The sequence below is a fragment of the Polyodon spathula genome, chromosome 22 (genome assembly GCF_017654505.1).
Source record: "Polyodon spathula isolate WHYD16114869_AA chromosome 22, ASM1765450v1, whole genome shotgun sequence".
NCBI lineage: Eukaryota > Metazoa > Chordata > Actinopteri > Acipenseriformes > Polyodontidae > Polyodon > Polyodon spathula.
The window spans coordinates 28,122,008-28,143,605 of NC_054555.1; the positions used below are offsets into that span (position 1 = coordinate 28,122,008).

A 21,598-nucleotide genomic window follows, 5' to 3' on the forward strand; every position below is an offset into this window, starting at 1 on the left:
GGAGAGATCAGGTGCCAGCAATCAGGGCCCTGCTAAATCTGCACTGAACCAATTGCAAGTCTGATGCTACTAACCCTGCCTCCTGGTCATTTCAATAATACATAATTAATAAAGGCAGCTCTGAACCAGGACTGGGTGCAGAGCTGGTATGAGTTTCTTTCCGTGCTTTTGCAACATATAACCACAGTGCAATAAGCAGGGGCTCTTGTATTCTAGACAAGCTCAACAAAGCCAGATTTCAACTCCCTGAATGGACTTTCTTGTCAACATGAACCTGACAGATCAATGTATTACCCAACCAATAGTCAAATGAGCATATGGAAGTACATTCAAAGATATGTTGTCTTTTGCATAAGAGGCTGTTGAGAGAGTGACGAAATGGAACCCGATTCCACCCCTATTCTGTGCTGATCAAACAAGCTTTTTAAAATTCTAAATGGACAGTAAAAAAAAAAAAAAAAAAAAAAAGATAAAAATTGCTAGAATTCTGTAAAATGATTTTAGAGTGGAGTTCAGTGCAGGCATCAGGGCCCAATAAAGCTTTTTCAAAACATTCTAGAAATTGTGAAACAGCCTTCAGTGGCAGCGCAACTCCCTAAGGCCGCCCTGCTCCAGTTGTTCTGCCTTTTTTGCTTACTTTACAAAAAATAAAACAAGACTTTGAAACAATGCACAGAAAAGCAGCGAGAGCACTGCACACAAGAGGAACCGGTGTGCAGTCTGTGCTACAGAGCACTCCACAACTCTAAAAACAAGGCTAAAATGCCAGAAATCCTTTACTTTACCCCCAAACACGATTTAACACCATTAAACCATGATACAGCAAAGGGGCACCTCATTTATAATGGTGACCCCCTCATTCATTCCAGCGCCACTGTTACACAACTGAAAAAAGGTGGAGACAAGAGCTGTTACTTTCCATATTGGACCATCCTGCACGGTTTCAACACCTCTCACCTTGGATCGCCCCCAATAATCCTACTCCTGTCTGGACTCTCTGCTGCTGCCAGGAAGATGCATCGGCTCTACAGTGCGTAATGCAATACCACCTGAGCTGCACCCAACCCTGCACGCTGTTCACCATTAATTTCAAACTAATCAAATAAATCATTTTGCAGACAGTTTGGGTATTTTAATACAGGGTCCACAGCCTCTAATGATACTAACAGTGATACAAATAGCATACTTTATTATAACCAGTTTGCGTTCTGAAACAGTTCCAATATTTCCATCGATTGTTAGTTACAAAGGAGCTGCTCCCACAGGGCTGGCTTCACTGAGGCTCTGCGATCTATCGCTATGGTACCGGGTAACTAGGCAACCAAATATTTTCTTTGTTGCACAACCGGTTCTCCAAGGAGCCGTAAAGTGGGGAGGTGGGGGGCCTGCTCTGCTGCTGCCCACACTCTCCTTGGGCTCCACTGAGCTTCATCCCTGAGCTCTGATCCAGCACCCGCCAGGGCCAGTAAACTACAACCAGCTATCAGGCTAACTGCAATGCAAAAAAGTAAGTCAATTAGACAAGCGTTTCAGCTCTAACTAAACCACACTCCCTCCCAGTCCCTCAGCTCTAACCACTAAACCACACTCCCTCCCAGTCCCTCAGCTCTAACCACTAAACCACACTCCCTCAGCTCTAACAACTAGACCACACTCCCTCCCAGTCCCTCACCTCTTACCACAAAACCACACTCCCTCCCAGTCCCTCAGCTCTAACAACTAAACCACACTCCCTCCCTGTCCCTCAGCTCTAACCACTAAACCACACTCCCCTCCCCAGTCCCTCAGCTCTAACCACTATACCACACTGCCTCATATTCTCAGCTCTAACCACTAAACCACACTCCCTCAGCTCTAACAACTAGACCACACTCCCTCCGTCCCTCCCAGTTCCCTCCCATCTTTACCACAAAGGTTGGACCACACTCCCTCCCAGTCCCTCAGCTCTAACAACTAGACCACACTCCCTCCCAGTCCCTCAGCTCTAACCACTGGCTTGTAGATTGTGTGAGTACGGAAAGTCCCACTAGACCTCAGTGCCTTTCGTGCCTGCTCTTAACCACAAAACCAACTCCTTCCCAGGACTCTAACCACTCGACCACAACTCCCTCCCAGTGTCCCTCAGCTCTAACCACTAAACCTTCCACTCCCTCAGCTCTACATCTAGACCACACTCCTCCCAGTCCCTCAGCGCTGCCCTCTCTCAGTCCCTCAGCTCTAACCACTAAACCACACTCCCTCCCAGTCCCTCAGCTCTAACCACTAAACCACACTCCCTTCAGTGCCTCAGCTCTTACCACAAAACCACACTCCCTCCCAGTCTCTCAGCTCTAACCACTAAACCACACTCCCTCCCAGTCCCTCAGCTCTAACAACTAAACCACACTCCCTCCCAGTCCCTCAGCTCTAACAACTAAACCACACTCCCTCCCAGTCCCTCAGCTCTAACCACTAGACCACACTCCCTCCCAGTCCCTCAGCTCTTACCACAAAACCACACTCCCACCCAGTCCTTCAGCTCTAACCACTAGACCACACTCCCTCCCAGTCCCTCAGCTCTAACAACTAAACCACACTCCCTCCCAGTCCCTCAGCTCTTACCACAAAACCACACTCCCACCCAGTCCCTCAGCTCTAACCACTAACCACACTCCCTCCCAGTCCCTCAGCTCTAACAACTAGACCACACTCCCTCCCAGTCCCTCAGCTCTTACCACAAAACCACACTCCCTCCCAGTCCCCCAGCTCAAACTACTAGACCACACTCCCTCCCAGTCCACCAGCTCAAACAACTAGACCACACTCCCTCCCAGTCCACCAGCTCAAACGACTAGACCACACTCCCTCCCAGTCCCCCAGCTCAAACAACTAGACCACACTCCCTCCCAGTCCCCCAGCTCAAACAACTAGACCACACTCCCTCCCAGTCCCCCAGCTCAAACAACTAGACCACACTCCCTCCCAGTCCCCCAGCTCAAACAATTAGACCACACTCCCTCCCAGTCCCCCAGCTCAAACAATTAGACCACACTCCCTCCCAGTCCCCCAGCTCAAACAATTAGACCACACTCCCTCCCAGTCCACCAGCTCAATCGACTAGACCACACTCCCTCCCAGTCCCCCAGCTCAAACAACTAGACCACACTCCCTCCCAGTCCCCCAGCTCAAACGACTAGACCACACTCCCTCCCAGTCCCCCAGCTCTCACCACATGGCCACCCTGCTTCCATTAATCAGGTTTGTCAAACTGATTGTTTATGAAGGAGAAAGGCGACTGGCTTCGAGTAGCACTTGAGTAAGCAATGAAACAGAGTGAAAGAGCTGTGGCTTAATGTTGATGCAGAGTGTGACAGGAACGTAGTGAATCACAAGATTTATTGACAAGCCCAAGCCTCAGGAAATCTCCTTGCGTCAACAATCCAGCCGAGTGGCTCGCATCACTGGGAGTCAGACAACTGCACAGTGCAGCATCTTAACCACTGGTCAGGGATCAGACACAAACTAGCAGCTCAACGGTTTGAGGGCTGGACTGCATGCTGAGAGGGGCGTGGGTTTGAGTAGCTCAGTTGTTACAGTGCTGGGCTGCAGTGTGGAAGGCAGTGGGTTTGAGTAGCTCAGATAATGGTGCTTATGTACAGTATATATGCACTCTTAAATTAAGCATTCTTGACATTGTATCCCAAATGACCCAAATCTCAAAATAATATAAAAACAAGTACTTCCCTTTCACACCCCTCCCTGTTCCATTATGCAGCCAGGAGGCTTGGTTCAGTAATAACCCCCCCCCCCCTCAACTACCAATTGTGTTTCATTATTTCCCAAGAGGAGGGAGGCACGGTCAGAATATGGGGGTGGGTGAAGTAGGTTTCCAAATCCTTCTCTCTATAAAACAAGGGAAGGGGTTTTTAACGATATACAGCTAAACGCAGCTTTGTTTATTTCACACAGCAAGCTGAACACCAACTGAAGTCCATGCCATTCAAATTCTGTAACCACACAGACTCAAACAGACTACTGCAGAACGATTCTGCAAAGCAATCACGCTATAAAAACACTTCAATAAATAATTCACATTTACAGCCCCGCTATCAATAACACCGGGAATGTGTCTGTATCCAGTTTACAGCTGGGGAGGGACAGAGGTACAAGAGCTCGTGTGACTAGAACCAAAGCTGAAAGGAGACAGGAGTCCCGTCCTCGCACGGAACACACTATAGATAGCTCAGCTCCTTATCTGAAAACAACTGGAAACTGAGAGCAATGAGATGGAATGTGGGAGTTGGATCATCCCGACTGCCCAGGGCAGCACGTTGTGGGACATGTTCTGGCAGGCTGTGAGGAGGCATCCAGAACAGGAGCTGTGTCCCTGTAGATAAACACGGAGGACCTTTCCTGAAGACCAAAGGGGTGGGGCACTTCAGCACTGCTAGAAGCACAAACACAGTCGAGGTGGGTTTTTTATGTTAATTATTTGCAAACATTTGTTTACACACTCCCACAGCGCAATAACCCCACGGAAAACAAGTGGATTCAATTCCTTTCCCCTAATAAACTACTCTGAAGTGTGTGCTAAATGCAGTCACAAAACCGTCTCCTGCTTTTACAAGGGCCTAACCCACAATGTAATACAGGCGGCAGGGTCATTAAAATACTCATTAGAAGACTTGCTTTAGTTTGTCAGGAAATGGGAGTTCTTCAGCTTATCAAACTAAACAAAGAACATTGAAAACACACACACACACACACAGACAGACACACACACAGAGACCCACGCACACACACACACACACACACACACACAGGTAACTGACTCAAGGTCCATTGTACCCCAGCCAGCGTTATCCCCCGAGACACCATAAACTGGTCATCAACAACAAAACCCTCACAGTCCTGTCTTTAACAAGACAGTGAAACATCCAGGCTCATTCATTTACTTTGCAGAACCAGGAAATATTTCTGTGCTTCCCCTCCCAGGTTGATAACGCTCCACCAGATATACTCCAGCATCCAGCAGGCCTGGCTGAAGGAGTCAATGTTATCAGTGCAAAAGCAGCCCCTGTACACAGCACTCAGGATACCCCACGAATCACTGGAGCAGCACAGCACAGCTGAGAAAACAGGTGAACACAAACCACCAGGGTCCAGTCAGGTAAAAAACAAATGCATTTTACCATATAGACTTGCCAAGCAGACTTCTATTAAAAGTTACCGTTCTATCTTAAAATACAGTTTTTTGAAAACAGCAAAAAAAGAAGAAGTTTGCCCTAGCAGTGAAACCAGCTTCTCTCAGTGAAGGGGTGGGGCACTGTGGAGTCTGCAGTGTGCTAGCACTTCCTATTAGGGACGTTCTGGATAGATGCGATCCTAATCTGACCAGCCCTCTCCCAGGTATTTTCATGATTGATCACATTAGCCCTGATCCCCTGAATGCATATCATCCATACCCCCCCCCCCCCCCCCCCCCCCCAATCCCCGTGCTGCAGCCCCTTCTCGAGAGGGATAAAGAGGTTGTCTTTTACTTCATATTCACCTTTTAAAACAGGGCAATGCTAGCGTGACAAAAACCAACGCTGATAAAGTTACAGCACTAAAGCACAGAGTTTACGAAGCACAGCCTCCCTGCACTCAAATTCACATGGAACCTGCACGCCTCCCTTAACCCCTTCAGCAGCCCCTGCCTGTCCTGCACGCCAAGCTGCCTGTACATGAAGCTCACTACTTTCGTACGGTCTCTTGGATGACGAGAGGGATCCAGGCTTCTCCTCACCCCTGACCTCATTCTCTCTCTGTTCTCTCACAATTGTACTTTCCTTGCTCCTAGAACAGTCCTCTACACTACCCCCTCCCCCAACTAGACACGGACTAGGCTAGCAGTCCTCAAAGTATTTCTGTGTGTTTCTCACAAGGTCTAGAAGGTGAGAAACACAATCAGCTTACCGCACGCACACGCACACACACACACACACACACCTATATCAATCTCTTACTGGCAGAGCCACTACTTTGTTTTTTTAACAGCCGCTCCAATGACAAACACAGGATCTGTGCCATTGTTAATGAGCCTCTGGTTGCTGGCCCCACTTTGCACAGTGCAAGACAAACACAGGAGAGGCACTCACTGCACCCTGATAAGCCTTTTAAAAGCAGCCCTGTCTTATGATGGTATTAACTGCAATACTTTCTAAACTTCATTCATACTTCCGTGTAAACATGGGATGTCACCGCAGGTTTGAGCTTCCCAGGCCTGATAGAAGGAGGGAGGGGTCGTGTGCAGCGTAGTGTAGCGAGTCAATTATTAGTGAATCAGTTTACTCAAACATTCAGGTTTTTAAACTGGAAAAAGGAACGGGAATCTGCCACACGGAGCGGGATACGTCCTAATTATTGAAAAACTTATTTTGAGTTTTTCAGGAGCCATTGCGTTAGTACAACATTTTTGGTAACAGTAATCATAATTAAATCCGATTAGATTAATAGAGACTCTGCCAGCACAATTTGAAACCAGATTTGGTTCCAGAACCTCATGTTGTACTATCTGAATCAGTTTGAATCCGAGTTCTTCAGGCGGGTGAGTGGACGTAACCCTGCCACAGAACCGTGGACCCACACGGTACCACAGCCGGGCTGTAACGCCCCGGACTGCCCTCTCGCAGCAGAGCACATTCATCAGCTGGACGCACTGAGAGAGCACAGAGATCCTGGCATCTCGCTCTTCAGGGTGTCCAAGCTTACATCACACTCATATTCCGGGTCTCGTTCAGCCGTCCACTGCTGAGCCACGCTGGCATAAAAACAACAGCCAATCAGCTGAACCCTCTGCGGCTCCGTGCCTCGTTAAAACTCCTCCCGAGATGAGCAAACCAAATGAAGTCTAACCCTCGAGGTAAAGTTTGGGTCGTGCTAACTGAAGAGGTGAAGATGGTCTAAAGTCTCCCTTTAAACCAGCGTTCCCACAGCCTTGTGTGTTTGTTTTCTATAATAACCGATCCGGAAAAAAACCTGAAACAGTCGCCACAAACCTTTCAATATCAATCTCCCATTTGTCATCACAGTCTGACCAGTTAAAAAAAAAAAGAGATGGTTTATAATAGGGGAGCCACTGATGAGGCCGAGAATCAAGACTGCCAACATGAACACAAAGTCCGTGGTCCATTTACGACCCCCCAAATCTGACCAGCTGAGGGTCAATATTCAACGGCCTTTTATTGCAACCAACTCAGGGAAAGTTTTTATTACCCATCTGTTAATTTACGGTTTGATTGCCCGCCACCCCCCCACCCATTCTTCCTCGTGATGTCATGGCAAACTGATTCTATACAGGATCAGGGGTGTGCAGGACACTTCTGTTCATAAAGCATCCACAGCCAAATCAAGAAACATTTAGCCACAACGTGTTACTAGATAACGAGTACAAAAAAAAAATAATGAGTGTATATATATATATATATATATAGACCTGTGTGCTATGGACCGTAACATCGATCAGGAGTAGAGGAACAGTTTAATACACGACAGACAGACAGACAGACAGACACACAGACAGGGGGTCTTACGGGTTTGAGCGGGTCAGCGCTGCCGCGCCTCTTCCTCAGTGAGAACCTGTGTTGGCTGCGCACAGAGAAGTGTCGGATGGACTCCCGGCTGCGCGAGGCGAAGTTCCGCAGGGAGGAGGCGCGCTTGAAGGAGGAGCGGCCGTCCTCGCCCTCCCCAGCCCCTCCCCTCCGCTCGGGGGTCACCGCCGTGGTCACCAGGCTCAGGGCGTCCTGGAAGGAGCGCCGCACCGTGCCCATCCACTGAGTCACCTGCGACTGCGCCACCACCAGTTTGTCACCGAGGTACTCCATCACGCCAGGCGCGGTGCAGAGCGGTACAGCAGGCGAGATCCAGCCACTGCGGGCACAAGCACTCACACGGAGCACGCTGCACAGGCTCTGTGCTGGAGCAGAGGGCTTATGGGATTCCAGCACAAGTGTTTTGTTTTTTTGGGATTTTTTTGTTAACGAGAGCAAGCAGGCGTGGAGAAGTGTGGGAGGCCACGGTCCAGAAATGACAGCTAATAATTGTAACGAGTTAATAAAATGAATTTGTTCATTGAATTTCCAAAGCTCTCAGCTGCATTGAAGGTTTAAGTCTGCAAAGGGTTTAAAATCAGGAACTTGCTTCAAAATAGAAAGCAAATAATTTAACCAAATCATAAGAACGCAAGATTATTACAGCAACACCAACAAAAAAAAAAAATCTATTTGTTTTAGCAAAAATACTTCACCTTACACAATGCCAGCCCTCTCGTTACTGTCGGTTTGGGTTTAGTAAAGGCAGGAAGTGTAGTAGCTGCCGTGCTGAGAAGACAGTGTGCTGTTTTAACACCAGACACTCAAGCACAACTCAATCAAACTTTTTCCTGATGCGCAGTAGATGGAAGTCCAGGGAAGTGAAGCGCTAAACGGAGACATTTCGTTTTCCAACGAGGACATTATTAATAAATAAAAACTCTATCCAGTAAAAATGAAGCGCCTACCAAACTTGGTTTACTGAGCCAGTAGTTCCTCCACACACTGAATGAGCAGTTCTTTCTATGCAAAAACAACAAGAATCTCACTCTTCTGGTCACGCAGGACTTATAACCAGGGAACAAACACAGAGAAAAACAAATAGTTTGAATGAACTCCTCTTGATTTCTGCAAGGCAGGCAGGCAGGCAAGCACAGTACTGCGTCAAACTAATCCACAATTCCACCTTCACGACACCCATTCCACTGAGTTAACGAGCCAGCACTGCTCGGCACGCTCTTCTGTTCTTCCTCACTGACAGGTAAGCTCTGCTCTTACTCCTCAATGCAGAGGCTGCTGCCGCATCTCTCTCCGTCTCTCTCTAGCCTTGAGGAAAAAGGGCTTCAGCTGTCCAGGTTGCTCCTCCTGGTTTCACTGTGCAACTGGAAAATCAGCAGGGAAACCCAGCAGAGAGCGAGAGAGAGAGAAAGAGGGAGGGTGAGCCTCAGGGCTGGGCTTATCACTTCGGCTGCCTCCCAGGCTGCACTTACACAGATTGCCTGCAGCTTTGCCAAGCAGCGTTCCTGATGACATCAGACCCTTATCTTGGCCGGGAGAGCAAGCGAGAGAGGGCTGAGGAATGTGTCAGGGGCTGATGCTGCTTCTACTTCGTCTCCCCCTGCCTGCCTGCCTTCCTGCCTCTGCTCCTGAATGACTAACTCGCGGCTCTCACATAGAGACGTTCACTTGGAGGGTAGTTAGAATAACCGAAGGGAGAGGGGTGGAGTGTGTTGGTGAAGAGGAGGCAGGAAGGGAGGAGAGGGTGCTGTCCACAGATACAGCTGTTTAGCATATGCAGTGTAGGGGTCTTGGGCAGCTGGGGGTACAGGCAGTCTTCCTGCTTCCTCCTCTCCCTCAGTCTGGCCTTGTCTTTCCACCCCTCCCTCCCTCCCAGGGAGAGAACAATGAGCTAGGTGAGGAAACAGGCAGAGGAAGGATTTGGGTTGGCCTCATTACAGTACAGAGAGAGAGAGAGGGAGGGTGGGGGATTGTGATTGTGATTGTGTGTGGGGGTGTTGCCAAGGAAACCAGGAAACAACATCCGTCCTGCGCTCGGCAGCACTGGCAGGGAGTACAGAGCGAAGGCAGGCAAGCGTGAGTCACCAGGCAGGTGAGACACACCTCACAGGAGCACAGGCTTCCACAGGGTCCCAGCAGAGCAGCCTCCTCACACAGCACAGGATACCCCTGCTCTGAACAGCACTGCAGCAGAGCAGCCTCCTCACACAGCACAGGATACCCCCGCTCTGAACAGCACTGCAGCGGAGCAGCCTCCTCACACAGCACAGGATACCTCTGCTCTGAACAGCACTGCAGCAAAGCAGCCTCCTCACACAGCACAGGATACCCCTGCTCTGAACAGCACTGCAGCAAAGCAGCCTCCTCACACAGCACAGGATACCCCAGCTCTGAACAGCACTGCAGCAAAGCAGCTTCGTCACACAGCACAGGATACCCCTGCTCTGAACAGCACTGCAGCAAAGCAGCCTCCTCACACAGCACAGGATACCCCAGCTCTGAACAGCACTGCAGCAAAGCAGCCTCCTCACACAGCACTAGAGTCTGGCAGGGAGGTGGGCAAAAGTCACATCTGTCGTCCGTCTCCCCCCTCCCCCCTCCCCCCTCACGCTCTTCCCTTCCCCCAGTCCAGAACACCACGTACCGCTGCAGAATATTCATTTGTTACCTCAAACTACTCACGCCCACACACGCACAGCTCTAGAATAATTCACTGTTGCTGCATATGTACAAGCATGTGAAAAACACATTCATGTCATCTCTGAGCAGCTTTTTAAAAAGGGCCTTGAAATAAACCACATTACAATAACCTGTATCGCATTCCTTTCACAGGGGTGTGAATCTGTTGTTGAATTTTATTAAAAGTTATGTTCAGTTGCGGTAGTGCTCCAGGGGTTCTGTTCTGGTTACAAACTGTGGTTCAACAACATGAAGTCGATTTAGGCACACGCCTCTTAATCTGAATTGAAATGAACCAAGAAGAATCAGGATAATGCGAATCACCTGAACGTCAAGATCGATTTCCAGCCCCCGCAGTAGAAAACAAACCCAGGGAACGCTGCACTGTTTTAACCCAGGCAGGTAGACTGGCAGCATGTAAACTCACTTCTCTCTTGCATTTTCACGGTTTCATGGTTTCAGCCCTAATCCCTGGTTTGTTTTTTTTCTCCCCACCTTCTTTAAAACAAATAACAGCAGCAGCCCTAAAACACAGGCAGGCATTATTTCCCTTGGAAACAAATGCAAATGACATTCAAAGCAGGGAAGAGCAGTGCCTCTCTCAAGAGAATCGCTTGCAAACAGGATCTGGGGGACTGTGCTCCAGTGCTCTGGGCATCTGTCTGGAGCAGGACTCAACCTGGGGAGGGGGGGGGGGCCTGGGTCCTGTCTACTTCATGGGAACTGGAGATCCCATCTGAGAGGAGCGGGTGTGCTAACCACAGTGCCCTGGCTACAGTGTAGTACAGACTGATTACCTGCCAGTCCTGCTCTGTTTAAAAAGCATGTTAGGATAGTCAGCATCCCCTCCTCATTATCACGGCTCTCCACTCAAAATCAGAGCCATGGAGACGGACCATGTTGGGCCCCTGACGTGCTGCACCAGCACGCACAGACCAGTATAGAAGGAGCAATGGGGACGGCTGTGTGGGATTGAGGGAAACTAGCAATGTGGTACTGAACACCTAGACGTCAAAAGCTAAGCAAATGAGAGAGGAAGGTTAACTCCACTTTAGACCACCCAGCTATTTGTGGACATTTCTAATAGTTTGAAATCATAAATCAAATACTTTGACGCTGCTAAAGGGTTTTTGCACACACGCACGCACGCAGTGCACTCAGCTCACTCTTACAAGTAAACTTAGCTCCTGTCATTACATTTTTAAACATGACTCACACACACACACACACACACACACACACTTGTGACTCACAGCAGGACCTCGGAGACAGACACACTGGCACTCATCAGAGTCAGTCTCTCAGCTGTGAGTGTCATCCCACTTCTGTTCTACCGCAGCACAGCTCTTATTATTCATACCATTGTTCTATTCCAGGTACAGCCAGAGCGCGCCTCCCCTGCATCAATCAATCAATCAATCTTTATTTTATATAGCGCCTTTCATAGGGGACCACCGTCACAAAGCGCTTTACAAGAGACAAGGCACTAAACTGGGTCCCTCTCAGCAAGGCAGTGTTTCTCCATCTCACACAGACTCGTGCTTCTTCAATGTAGTTGTGAAAGGCACAAACATCTGCAAGGATTACAAAACCAATAAGAAACAACAGTGTGGGCGCACTTAAATAAAACATCATTGGACTTTTTTTTTCTAGTTTTTCAAAATATGAACATATGCTTTTTCTTCAACTGTGCACTGGGATACAAAAAAAACACACACAGCCCCATAAGGTTCAGAGTATTGCAGAAGGTTCTGTGCCAGTCTCTGGTTTCAGAAAGGCTAAGAAACACTGCTTTTACTCTCCTGTAAATGCATCCTTCACAACATTGTTCCTGGAGAGTAATTGGAGGCTGAAATTCAATGGGCTGAGATAGGATTCTAGAACCTTGAAGTGCCCTGTTCTTTACTTCACTGTCATCCACACTGCCACCCTGAACCGCACTAGGAACACACAGGCCTTGTGCGGATTCTTCTGTGCAAACAAGGACAGCCGCTGCCGAGCGCACATTCAGGACTCCGTCTGCAGGGCTGTTTCACAGGCAGTCAGGCGCTCTGCAATGCTACTGTAAAATAACACCCAGCAGCAAGCTTGTGCATAAATACCAACCCGGGTGCAGTACACATTAATACTGCGCGTCCAATAGTCCTAGGATGCTGCTCAGAATGAATGTAGCACATTGATTGAATGGACTGCAAAGCTATGGACAGTGTCTGCAGTTTCAGAACGAGTGCCAGGTCTTTCTCATTGAGAATGGACGGCAGGTCCTGCAGCAGCAGAAGCAGCAGGCACTATGTAGCTAGCCTGAGCCGCGCTGTGTTGCACTGCGCTGCGCGATGGGAGGAGATGAAGCAGGAGCGGCGACGCTGCGCATGCCTGTGATGACAGCCCACCCGCCAGCCTCTAATCAAATATTCCTGTTGGAGTATCCAATCAGCCTTCACTGCACCATTAAAATCCCTCACCCTGCACCATCAAAATCCCTCACCCTGCACCATCAAAATCCCTCACCCTGCACCATCAAAATCCCTCACCCTGCACCATCAAAATCCCTCACCCTGCACCATCAAAATCCCACCCTGCACCATCAAAATCACCCTGCACCATCAAAATCCCTCACCCTGCACCATCAAAATCCCTCACCCTGCACCATCAAAATCAATCACCCTGCACCATCAAAATCCCTCACCATGCACCATCAAAATAAGAAAGTGGTGCAGACTTTGAACTGGCCATGTAGACGTGGTGTATCAAACCCTGAAGAATGTTCCTTCAGCAATACCTGCTCACGACACTCAGCCTGCCTCGCCCTGCCCCGCCCTGCCCCACCCCGGCTTCCTTGCTGTTTCCAAACCGATTTGCCTGGGGAATGTGCTCAGCAGTGTGAGCCACGGTGACAGGACCGGTTTGGGCACACACATAACTGTCGTTGGTTATGGATTACAATCACTGCATTGTACCTTTACTGCCGTTTGCAGAGTTTCAAACCTAATGTTGAACTGATTCATGTTCTATGTAGTATTGCTGCACAGCGGCCACAACACACAAACTGTGCTCCTGAGTAATTCCTCAGAAGGAATACTCAATCGTCAATCATGTACCCATTTTATTTTGTGCATCATAAGGAGGCTGCTACAAATTGCACTGACTTGACTAGTTACCCCTACTTGGGCTTGGTCCTTGGCTGCTGAATTAGAACCTTGTTATTTACAGCTGCCAATTTTAGAAATGAAATCACGTGTCAAATAACATGTTGAGGGGTGATGTCCTCTGATGGGAGGGCCAGCACGGAGCCGCTGCAAAGCCATCTGCGAAGAATGTGGTGGCGAGAGGCTCCAGCTGAATCGGTTTGCTTTACAGCTCTCTATCAGGGGGTTGAAGGAGCGATAAAGAGAGATTGGGGGCAGAGCAAACACAGGGATAAGCCAAGTTCACCAATCCCACAATATAAACTGCAGAACGAAAGACTAGAGCAGGCAATAGAAATCAAGGCTGGCTATTCAAGACATTCAACATGGGAGGCTTTCACAGCATGCAGACTGGAGGCTGGCCCCGACTGCAGAGGGAGGAGTGACGGGGGAACAGAAGATATTTCTCTATGAAAATACATTTCAGGAACAGGAAAAGGCAATTCATTACCTACAGGCCTGGTCTCGTTGCTCACCCTCTCTCCCTAGAGGGAAAAATCTCAATTTCTCTCTCAATCTCTCTCTCTCTCTCTAAATGCAAGATATAAACTACAGAGCACTAAGACAGGAATCTGGGATTAATCACGTAGTCTCCAGTCCTATAGGGAGAGGGAGAGACAGAAAGATGGAAGGTTCCCTGTTAAACTGAAGATGGCTGTCCCTGTTACTCTGCACTGGAGCCTGGCTTGCTCCCAGACGCACCAGACTGCTCTTTGATGAACTCTGCAAACTGGAGTGGCCAATGGGATAGTGCCAAGAGCTGCGAGGGTCCGTGATGAGAGGCCCTCTGCTCCTGGGAGAGTTACTTTAACATCCTAAATAAACCCTGACTGGAACTAGGGCAGGAAGATCAGCAAAGCCAGGGGAAGGAGGGGGTTAGGGGCAGAGCTGTCCAGGGCCAAAGTAACCACATACAATGTGTTTATCTGGTGGTTTGAACAACAACAGCTTTCACCTGCAACACAATATATTGCATGACGCAATACCCTCCACAGAGACTGCGCTAAACAAATTCTACACTCCGACTGCACGCCGCTTCAGGCATTACTGGCAAAACACACAAGGGACGTGCAAGTACTGAAAGCCAGGTAGGTTCCAGGACCATGGCCCGCATTCTGATACTAGGTACTGTGCAAGGATGGAAATAAGACTACTGCATAGTCCTTTCACCCACTCCAGGTTTTACTACGAGCTTGACAAGCCACAGTGTAAGCTCAGGTGTGCTCTGTCACAAAAACTCCTAGTAAAACCAGGAATGGATCAAATTGGTATGCAATGGGAGTCTTATTTCCTTCCCTGCTGTGAAACGTCAATGACATTTTGACTCAACCGGACAAGCGGTTCTCAAGGTAGAACTAACAAAATAACAATACCGCCATATCAAATTGTAATAACGGTTTTGTAATTAAACTGTAGTAGGGAGAGAAATAAGGGGGCGTCCACAAGGACCCACTTGCTGTGGGCGGGGGGAATGAGCAGAACTAGAAAGACAGCCAGCCGTACTATTACACTGTCTCAGTCCCAGTGTCTGACTCACAAAGCAGTACAGTGTGTTCCAGGCTGAGTCAAGTTGTAAGCATCTCTAAAATTGTAAGCATCTCTAAAGGTTGTTCAATAGGGGACAGCCAGTGCAAGTGTGTGTGACAGGCAGCCTGCTCATCAGACAAGAGGCAATTTCCACACATACAGATCAGCACTGGCTTGGGTGCCTGCCAGCACGCTTCGTGCCAGGGAGACAGAGAGAGACATGGAGAGTTATTAATGCAGCTTTTACAGAAGCACACTTACACAGCACTGGTAACCGTAGTACTCCAGGATGCAGGGGGCTGGAGTTGAACCCTCTAATAGCACCCCTGGATCTTTATAGGTCTAAGAGCTCACCTGCCGTGGAGAGGGCAGGGTGCCCCCCGGACCCCCAAACTGAACTGCCAACCCCTGCTTAGCTTCCATGACCTCAGCTACAGAAAGGGTTTAATGGAGTAACAGGACAGCAAAGCTACTGCCCATAGCTTAAGAAATTGAACTGCGTGCAGCAGGAAAACAAACGTCCTTTTAAGGAGCACAGCACGACAAAATAAAAAGGCTCTCAGCGCCCCCTGCTGTTTACAACTGATGAACGCAGTACATTAAACCAAGCCTTTCAGATAAATAAGCCCATCTTATACCCAAACCCCCCCCCCAAGTGGCCAAGAAAAGAATAAATGTCTTTTTAAAAGGCGTGTAGAGCAGAAGCTGTGCTGCTCCACATACAAGATGCACAACAAAGCTGATAGGAGAAAACGTACATATTATATATATATATATGGTTACTGTCAATAAAAGCATGCTGCAACAACGCATTCAGATTTCAATGCAAGCAGTTATCCCGTCTAGCAGTAATCACTAACAGCAATATTTAATAAAGGGATTTATTGTTCTCCAGCCAGTATCTTCAAAGTGAAATGTATAGCACCAGGCCAGACCAAGAAAACATAAGTTCAAACTTCAAACACTTTTTTGTTTTAAAAAAAAAAAAAAAATCATTATCAAGTGAGACAACAAAAAAACAAAAAAAGAACTGAAAAGGTTTTTTTTGTTTTAAATAAAAAGGCAGTGTTGGTTTTGGGGGATGGAAAACTAAAAGCGCCCCCCCCCCCCTCGTGTGCTGCAGTCCTCTCTCACGCAGAGGTTATTAGTGTATATCCTCTACAGTATTTACACAGAAACACACGGCAGTACTCATAACACCTCCCCTGTTTCAGTGTCTGAAACCACAGCACAGTGCGACGCCACTGCAAACGTGCTTTTAATATCATTTCAGCCTCTATCGCCCACTCAGCTCTAATTAAGCAGCAGCAAAACCGAGGTTTGCACAGGAAGTCTCATCTGCAAGGGAGGACAGTCTCGACTGTAACCCTTTCATGAAATCTTGAAAGGGTTACAAAAATTTTGTTTCCGGCGCCTCCTCTTTAAAGCCACTGTTTGCGAGTGCCACTCGTCTGCGGTTTCCAGTGCTGGCCTGGTGGTCAGTGGTATGGGACAGTCTGCAGTCCGCCAGCACCAGGACAGACAAACCCTGGTGTTGCCATTACAATGTCTTCCAGATCCTAACTGTGCACCGTGCAACACTGCACTTGGATCATCAACAGAACTTCTCAAAGTCCCGCTGAAGACAATGACCCACCTGTAGCCTGGACTGTAATCAAACCTGGCAAGTTATGAGAGAGGCAGCTTTTAAAATATTTACACACCAAGGAGGGTTTAGTGTTGCTTTACAATCCAGTGTTAACAACTCAAGACTTGTAGGCATTGACTGTTAAACTTCACCCCTGTACAAACTCAAAGATAAAAGTGTTTCATAGAAGCCTGAACGCGTTATCAAACTGTAAAAGGGAAGGCGATATCACAAGCACTGCTGTTCAGATGTTTCCACTGAATAAGAAACAGCTTTTTAAATGTTGTGTCGATCCAGCAGGAGGGATTGGGTTGGGAAACATTGAGAAGCAGCTACGAGCTCGGGCTTGTAAAGCCTCTGTGGCAAAACAAATTATCCCAAAGAGATATCCCACAAGGATGCAGCAGCCTGCCAGGGGACTCGCTGTCCTGTCTGATGAGAATGCCTGCAGCACAGTCCCCTCCACACCTGCACAGAGAGAGAGAGAGAGAGAGAGAGAGCGAGAGAGACAAACAGAGAGACACACACATGCACAGAGAGAGGAGAGACACGCACATGCAGAGAGAGAGAGAGAGAGAGAGAGAGACGGCACGCACACACACAGTGAGACAGAGACATGCACAAACACATACAGAGACACATGCCTATGCACACAGAGAGAGACACACACAGACACACTCCTGAGTTGCTACAGATAGCCATCTCCTTTCCCCGACAGCCAAGCAGACACCCCCAAGAGTTCATACAAACAGATGTGGAGCATGAAAGATTGTTTAAAGCTCAGCTCCCTGACTTACCCACACATACTGCAAGGGCTTGAGGAAATTTGGACAGTAATAGAACTCCATGTCTCCGCCACACATCAGGTAGGGAAAAAAAAACAACACGGACAAACTTGCTGGTTTAGTTTTGTTTGGAGTTGCTGTTAATGTTGTTCAAGCAATAAATACAAAAATAAAAAGGTCCTAGCGATGGCATAACTGGTCCACTTTCTATCTCTTTCCTTGTGACCGGCACTGCTTTTGCTAAAGGGATGCAAAGAGTCACAGAGGCGTGTAAAGGAGGTGAGGGAAAAAAAAAAAAAACATACTTAATTAACAGAGCAGGCTGGTTAGCAGAGAGGAGCCGGGAAGCACAGCCCCTTTAAACAAACGTCATCACTTCCTCTTAAATCAGGGTCATGTGACCGGCCCCTGGCCTCGCCTGTTAACCCTTTAGAGGCAGCCTCCCTTCACTGAGTGCAGCAGTCCTGTACGGCTCAGTGCCAGGGCACAGCAGGGCACAGCAGTCTAACAGACTCCAGTCCGTAGCAGTTTTAAGCCACTGCAGGTTTTACTAGGAAATCAGTCACAATAAAACCTGAAGTGGCTTAGGCTGCTATGTAATAGGAGTCTTCATGCCTGACTGGCTACTCTGCACACTGTATCCACAGCATTCCATTCCAGAACTCAGGAGGGGCAGTCCTGGTTTTTGATCCAACCAAGTCCAGGTAATCTACATTGCACTTTATAGGAAGCGCTACTCCAGCTACAGTTTAGACAAGAGAGTCTGTGGGACTGTTCCTCCTGTCTATAATTTCCACTTCCCTCCTGATGAAGACACCTTTGTGGTCTCCAAAGCTAGTGTATACATGTATACATATTTCAGCATCTCCTATAATTATTGATCTGGCTCCAGCGATTCAGGCAAGAGGCTCTCAACAGAAGAACCCCATACAGGGATAGCAATAAGACTCCCATTGCATAGCAATTTGATCCACTCCTGGTTTTACCAAACACCTGAGCTTGTTGCCTATAAAAACACTGTGTCTACTCAAGCTCATATTAAAACCTGGAAGGGGTGAAACTGCTATGCAACAGGGGTCTAGTTCCATCCCCTACTGTAGCTATGTGAGATTTTATTACTTCAATATATTTATATCTGGAAATTCAGCTGGGGTACCCAAAGGGGAAATAAAAGTGGGGGGAAATAAAACACACGCACACTCACACACGCCTGTAACTTTATAAGTTCCCAAAGCAGCCAGGCTACAGACAGCTGATGGAAAATGCAGGTCCAATGGAGCCCGTGCTACAGCCGCTCATCTTAAGTTCAGCAAATGAAGAGAACTAAAACTCTGCAACAGCTTTGCTATTATTGCTGGTGGATTGCAGTGGGAAGTCAGGCATGAGTGTGCAGCCCTGCAGGGTTTTCACGTGGGCTTCTTAGGACTTCACTTTAGTCACCCAAACACTTCCACCTCAATTCAGCTGCATTGCTTTCTCCAGCCACCCCAGCAAGGGGTCACGTTTCCAGCTCTCGCTGGTGCTGTCTGATGAATAAATCAAAAGAAGAAACGGCCGTGCAGAGGAAGACAGGCTTTGTATAGAGATTAAAAGAGTGCGTCAATATTCAATAACAGGAAACGTCACACATCAGCAGGCACGGCTGGGAAAACACAAGCTGGAGCCAAAAGGGGCTTTTAAAAAACACAGGACTTTTGTGAAGCCTTTATTTAGATTTATTATTGCTAGTTGTCAAGAGACTTCTGCACAACACAACCCTACAGAGATACTGAACCATGAAACACACTACTGTTTAGTACTGGGGTGGAAATAAGGCTTTCATTGCATAGCAGTGTGAGCCATTCCTGGTTTCCCTATGAGTTTAATAAGACACCCCTGAGCTTGTTACCTCAAGCTTGTATTAAAAGCTGGAATGGATTACACTGCTATGCAACAGGACTTGCTTCCATTTCTGTAGTAGTAATTCCATTCCAGCAATGACTGACAAATATAACCACTGTTTGAGTAAGCAGTGCCACCTAATGGTCATACTTGGGGACTGCATGCTGCTCTGAAGCTTCTGTTCCCAAGACCTTACCAATATGGTATATGATTAGGACCAGGCTAGAATAAAACCGTGGTCTGCTAGTTACCCGCGTGGACCAGGACTTTGACTCAAACACCACAGTATCACAACCAGAGAAAACACAGGGTGTGCAGACCGGTCCACAGCTCTGTCTACACGACAGCATGGGAATGAGCCTGTGCAGTACCGCCTCGCCCACAGGGTGGCAGCAGACTCGCACAGTGAAGGAAAGCCAATGCCTTTCAATTGGCTTGAAAAGCTCAGTATAATAGACTAACCACGGAAGAAGCCGCCTCATATTAACCCCTGACGGTGAAAGACAATTTGCTCACTACTCCCTCCTAACGGCAGGAAAAAGGGATGCACTTTTTAAGCAAAGCAGCTGGCCATTTTTTAAAGTTTCTGTTGACGTTTTGTAAGCTAAAACTTAGTTTTGCTCGGTTCAGAATGCCGATTTGAAAAGCTGCTACCTGCTCCCAATTTCTTCTCAGCTAGTTTTGAAATCTATACATTTTTTTGCAGTAGTTACTGTTGTTTGAATAGGGATCAGTGAGCTGTTCCTGGGTATTTCTTTACTCGTTCCTTCCCACTATTACACCTCCCTTCAGCACTGGTAGCACGCAAACACGGTCTGCAGGAGCAGGAAGTGCACGTCGCCACGGCAACCAGGCTGGCTGAGCTCCACAGGCAAGCACTACCAGGTAAGGACAGACAGACAGACAGGGAGGGAGGGAGTGCCCTCCACACACCCGCCTCGGATATTTACAGAACCTGCGTGGCTGGGATTGCATAGCAAATCAACACAAAGGTCTCGCTGCCCGAGAACACCAGTGTCAGGGATTTATAGTTCCAGACGGAATTCATAACAAGTTATAAATACAGGGCCCCTGCTCGCCTGCCTCCGGCTATAACTGTCCAATTCATGCTGGGAAGGAACGGTACTACATCAAGGTGACCACCGGGGGCAGTCATGACAACTAAACCACTAGCAGCTCTAGTACAGCGCAAAAAGAAACCTCTCCCATTACTAATCCAATACCTTCTTCACACCCTCGCCACAGACCAGCGCAGGCCGTTGTGAGGATTGTGAGTCAGCACAGATCACATCCTTGTGTGCAGCTGGAATGTGCATTTCTTAGGGAGTTAAAACCAGGTAGAAAGGTTTGTTCAGGATACTTCCATTTTCTGGGATGAGTTTATTTATTTATTTTTGTCAATTTTTTGAACACATGAACAGAAATGTGTTAAAGATGTGCTGAATGAGTTCATACAAACGAGGAAGTCAGGGAAGCACTCCTGTGTACTGTGCTGCTAACAGTAAATCATCCAGAGCCAAAAGAAGTAAAGCAACATCAAAAGCAAAACACAAGTCAGGACTGAGTTGTGCTGGTACGGTTCTCTTTGTACCACCTCGGCGAATGCCAGGGCGCCAGGGTAACACAGTTCCAATGACGCAGGAGATCAGCAGCCTGGAGCCCATTCCAGTTTGACGGGTGCTTTAAAAACAGAAGCAGGTGAAGGCGAGGTGCCCAAATACCTCCAGTGTTACTCACACCTAGAAACAGCAACCCAGCCTTTCCTGCTTGGAATAAAACAATTCCACAGGTTTGCACATTAGCAGCAGCTGTACTGTTTAATAATTCACAGAACAGCCCGCATTCCTTTGCCATCAGCACAGCTTCTATCTGGGAACGCAGCGAGGGCGTGGAGACCAGCACCACAGAGTTCACTACAGGATATTCAGGGAGGGAAAGACACCTCACTATGCCAAACTTGGAACACCTACACCAGAGCACCCCCACTCTGCATTGAGGTGTAATTGCATGCACACACAAAACAGCAAAAAATTAAAAAATAAAAAAATAAATTCTAGGATGTCGTTTGATTACACTTATTCCTGGTTTTACTACCTGGTTTAAATCAGACACACCTGAGCTTGTTCCCTGTACAGTGTGGCTAATCAAGCTGCATATCCTCCTGGATAATCTTGCCACCCCCCAGCCCGCTCTCTTACCGCGCCCCGCTCGCTGGTCCTCTCGCGGTTCATGCTGTGGGCCCTCATTCGGATCAGGGAGACGCCATCAAGGGTGTCCTCCGCTCCGAAACTCTTCCGTGGGGAACTCTTCGAGCGCTCCCGAGAAGAGTCCTGACACAGGGACACA

General features: G+C 48.1%; 1 protein-coding gene across 2 annotated transcripts in view; it reads right to left on the reverse strand.

Moving 5' to 3' along the window:
• Positions 1-21,598, reverse strand: part of LOC121297180 (uncharacterized protein KIAA1671-like) — a 54,141-nt gene that overhangs the window by 11,230 nt on the left and 21,313 nt on the right. For both annotated transcript variants that reach the window (XM_041223288.1, XM_041223287.1), the window contains exon 6: positions 21,451-21,582. In XM_041223288.1, the coding sequence (XP_041079222.1) occupies positions 21,451-21,582 (132 nt within the window). The remainder of the gene's footprint in view (positions 1-21,450; positions 21,583-21,598) is intronic.